At 31.7% G+C, this 4406-nt stretch overlaps 1 protein-coding gene across 1 annotated transcript in view; it reads right to left on the reverse strand.

The window, feature by feature from the left end:
* LOC110644489 (uncharacterized) overlaps positions 1–3696 on the reverse strand; it is a 3790-nt gene extending 94 nt beyond the window's left edge. Inside the window, exons 1-7 of the mRNA XM_058147974.1 lie at positions 3504–3696; positions 2709–2888; positions 2484–2546; positions 2181–2247; positions 1860–1960; positions 995–1039; positions 16–337 (exon numbers count right to left, since the gene is read on the reverse strand). Coding sequence (XP_058003957.1) covers positions 16–337; positions 995–1039; positions 1860–1960; positions 2181–2247; positions 2484–2546; positions 2709–2843 — 733 coding nt within the window. The 5' untranslated portion in view covers positions 2844–2888; positions 3504–3696. The remainder of the gene's footprint in view (positions 1–15; positions 338–994; positions 1040–1859; positions 1961–2180; positions 2248–2483; positions 2547–2708; positions 2889–3503) is intronic.
* Positions 3697–4406: the final 710 nt, after the last annotated feature.

A 4406-nucleotide genomic window follows, 5' to 3' on the forward strand; every position in this document is an offset into this window, starting at 1 on the left:
AGCTTTCTTGATTGCCTGAGTGTTTCTGACCTATGATGCTACCATCTTGGCTACTACACCCATCCATGAAATCCTCCTCGGACAAGCTCTGGCTCATCCCTGTTGTCACTTCGAAGGCATCATTCCTCACAATAGACAAGACTGTTGGAAGTTCTTCCCAGTCCCCAGCATAGAAATGCACTGATGGGGAAAGAGGATATCTTGATGGAGTAAGAGGGCTCTCTGGCTGTCGGCTCTGCCTGTCCCTAGCTTGCTCAAGATTAGCAAGGACATTTGGTATAGTTGTGCACCTTATGGTTTCTGCATTCAGGTCTTGAAAGTGTACTGTGCAAGCTCCCTATCAAACAGCTAGTTAGCTTCTACTGACATAATGTCAATGAAGAATGAAGATATCATAAAAGTCTATATTCATCATGTATCATTTAAGAAAAGATAAGAGAAAGCAGGAAAAAAAAATCAATCCCATTCAATTCATTGGTTTTTACAAGGATAGGAATAACTTTTAAATCATTCAATTTAAACTTTAAAAAACTGCGTGACCTCCTCAGATTTAAAGGGATTGCAGAAGGGAACATCAGATTAGTTTTATTTGAATTATATGTATTGTACAAGTGCTTTCAATTATGAAACAATACCCGAAGCATATTAGCTATCTATATGAAACTCAGAACGATCATTTGGCTTTCCATCTTAAGAGTCTTAAGAGGAAGTGAGGAACTTAGTAAAACAAGTGGTTTACAAGCAAATAATACTTAACATTCAAGACAATATGCAAAATCTCCATATTTCAGCTTATGACCCAAATAATAGTTGCTCCCACCTAAACAAATAAAAATAAAAAGCACTGAATTTTCTATCACACAAAAGCTAGTTAAAGTTAAAAGGCTAAATTTGACAAGAAATGAGCCATTATATTCATGTGTTCAGACGTAATAATAACTTGAGAATCAACAACTAATAGAAAGAATGCTGTAATATGGTCAATGGCATATACCTTGAGGCAAGCGAAAATCCCTGGAAGTCCATAGCCACAACCAAGCTGTAAAATCACCAAATAAGGAGATCAACTGTCAGCCAATATTGTTCAATACTTTAAATGAAAAAAGAGTTATTATAGCTGCATGATATCAAGGAAAGATTGTAGCTCCTACATCTCCTCAGGAAAGGAAAGTAATAACAGTACTTGATTGTTCAAAAATGACAGATGAAAACTAATAAGAAAATTTAAAAGTACAGATCAGAGGCACAACTAGGACATTGATCTGAATCCAGAACATATTTAATAAAGAAAACATAAAAATATAACTTTCCAATCACAGGCTCCAACAATGTATTTTTTGAAATTGGATATTGATAACAAATAATAAATTCTGAATTAGGTTTAATCTAGGCAATGCCAGCCAATTGCTTTTAGTATATTATAATGCCACAAAAAAGATATCAAATTAGAGAACATAGAAATAACCGCAGGCTCTAATAATGTTTTTACTTTCCAGCAAGATATAGGTAACCGATAAAATATTTTCAAACCAATTTAACCTAGACAAAAGCCAACAAATTCTTCTCCATCTAATATAATGCCGCCAAAATAACTAGTTTCTCATAGCATCTGTATAATTAGAATATGATTGTTCATGATAAGACGATGGTATCTCATGTATCCAATGTATTATCAAATACTGGATTTTGCTAAATAATTAAAAATGTCTATCTGCATGCACACACAGGCATATGTGTTGTGGCAAGTTCAGTAACTTATTAAGACCTCTCTAGACCATGAATGCAACCAGTAGGACTTTAAAACATAAAGTCAAAGTATAGAAATATCAAGCAGCAAAAAATTTCAGTAACTTAATTACCTCAAGTACCCTCTTGCCTCTAAAGCTCAGTTGTCCATCACGAATCTCATGCTTAAGGACATTTACAAGATCAATAGAGCTGTCCCAATATTTCATAGACCCTGCAAAATCAGAAGGGTATAGCCATCACCACCTGAGCTGATCCAATACTTTGAATTTTTGTACACTGAAGTATATCATTGTACTCTGTATGTGTGTGTGCGTGTGTGTGTGTGTGTGTATAAAGAGAGAGAGAGAGAGAGAGAGAGAGAGAGAGAGAGTCTGAAAATTGAATTGATCAATTTTATTTTGAAGTGCATGTTGAAAATCTGATATACTTACCATCAGATTTTGAGGATATAGTTTCAGAACCAGTGAACCCGATAATATCAGCAACACTAACTTTTCCCTGTAAGAAAGATTCAAGCTCATAAACCACAAGAAATTCTACCAAAGGGAAAGAAAAAGTTCTTTTATTTATCAATAATGGCATTCAGGAGTTATGCAAGAAAGGTTTTATAACAACTAAATGACAAGATGGTCTCTTTAAAAAGAATCAAATTCCCATTGTTATTAAAGTCTTTGGCAAAAATGACAACCAATTGCTAAATGTAAAAGAAATCACCAAAAGAGGATTTTACATACCTTGAACACATTAAGCCCTTGCAATTCTACATTCTCCCCAGCATACTTATAAGGGTGCGCCATCTGCAAAGCAGAAAATATTATGCATATTAATTAAGGAAAAATCCTAAGCTCCCATTCCCCACCAAAAACTCCAAACAATTATGATATGGTAAGTCTTAACTTCCATTTCTTTTACCGGATGATACCCTAAAATTAACTTGAAAATAATAAGAGGAGGCCTACCTTTGAAGGGAGAATCTCAACTGCAGGAGAAGGGAGATGCATATCTCTATCCGAAACATTGGCGATGCAGTGACTTGCTCGGTCTTGAGGCACCAAGCCAAGTAAGCACTGTGCAAGCAATGATGGTGCACGCATTGTGCCTTAATTCTTAAAAGAAGAGTTTTTGAGCAAGAACACAACCTGCAAATATCAACATTTCACATCACCAACCTTTAAAAAGAATCTGAGCTATGGTACCAACACAGAATTCTGAGAAATTCAAAACATCTACCATTCCTTATCATTCAGTAAACCAACAAGAAACCTAAGGAGAGAGAGAGAGAGAGAGAGAGAGAGAGAGAGAGGGCAAAAACAACAGAGAAGTAGATTATTCGAAGATACCCAGAAAAATAAGTATAACGTATGCAATCCCAACCCAATACAGTAAACTTGAGAATATAAGTATATAAGCACTTTAAATACACTTGAATATCCTCAGAATTTGGAATAATTAATAAAAATATTGGAAAAGGGTGTGAAACAATCAGACAGATTAATTAAGCTACAATGAAAATCAAATAACAAAGAAATGGAAGAATCTGCACCTATTTAATGTCTATAAACCCAGGACTTCAACTTTATATTAAAATTCAACACAATGAAAATCTAAAAAAAAATTATGAACTCCTCAATTCTTAAATTACCTTCAAGAACAAAACCCAGAAACCAGAATTCTACCATATGCGATTAAAACAGAAACTTCTGCAATTTGCATATGCATTACAAAATTAAATCATCCATGAAAATAAAACTCACCCAGAAAGAAGAAGAAAAAGGGCAGTGATTTATGAGCAGGAATTTCTCTATGGAAAAATTGATTGTAACAAAGAACCCCACTTATATTATAAGGTGCAAACACTAAAGAGGATTAAGGAAAGCTTGCAATTTCAAAGAAAAGAGATCGTCTACATTTAAAGTCAAAAAGCGGACTGTATACCAAAAACCCAAGGGAGAACACAAAGAAGCTTCTTACTCAGGACGAAGGACTGTATCAGCTGCTAGTTTCCCATAATGCCCTTGGTCATTTCCCATAATAACGTGATTGGCTACTTTATTTTTTCGAGGCTATTCTTCTTGAACACAAGATAGGAAATGTATAATGGAATTTATTTATCAAATATATAAATTATTTATATATTAAGGCAGATTTAACTTAGATAGGGTAAATTTATATTTTTTATTTTTTTTTAATTTTATTAAAAAATTAATAAAAACTTTTTATCTATAATATTTTTTAGTTGAAAAATTAATAATTTTTTATTTGATAAAATTAATGTAGATAATTTTTTTATTATAATAATTTATTATGACAAGACTCTCATAATATATAATCAATTTTATTATATAATTTTTTGAGAAATTTTCATTTAGTAAATTTATGTACATACAATAATTTTACTATAATAGTAAATTTTGGTGAGAAAATTATTGTATGTATATTAATTTTATTGTATAATTTTTTAAAAAAAAATTTATTTAGTAAAATTAAAGTATATACAATAATTTCGTTGAGTATAAAGTTGAATGATATATTTTTAACCACTAAATTAAGTTAAACTAAACTTGACATATAATATTTAAATAAAAATTTAATATATTTTTTATTAAAATAATAAAATGCTTAAAAAATTAATAATATTAAAAATAACATTATTGACA

Source organism: Hevea brasiliensis, chromosome 6, assembly GCF_030052815.1.
Source record: "Hevea brasiliensis isolate MT/VB/25A 57/8 chromosome 6, ASM3005281v1, whole genome shotgun sequence".
Taxonomy (NCBI): domain Eukaryota; kingdom Viridiplantae; phylum Streptophyta; class Magnoliopsida; order Malpighiales; family Euphorbiaceae; genus Hevea; species Hevea brasiliensis.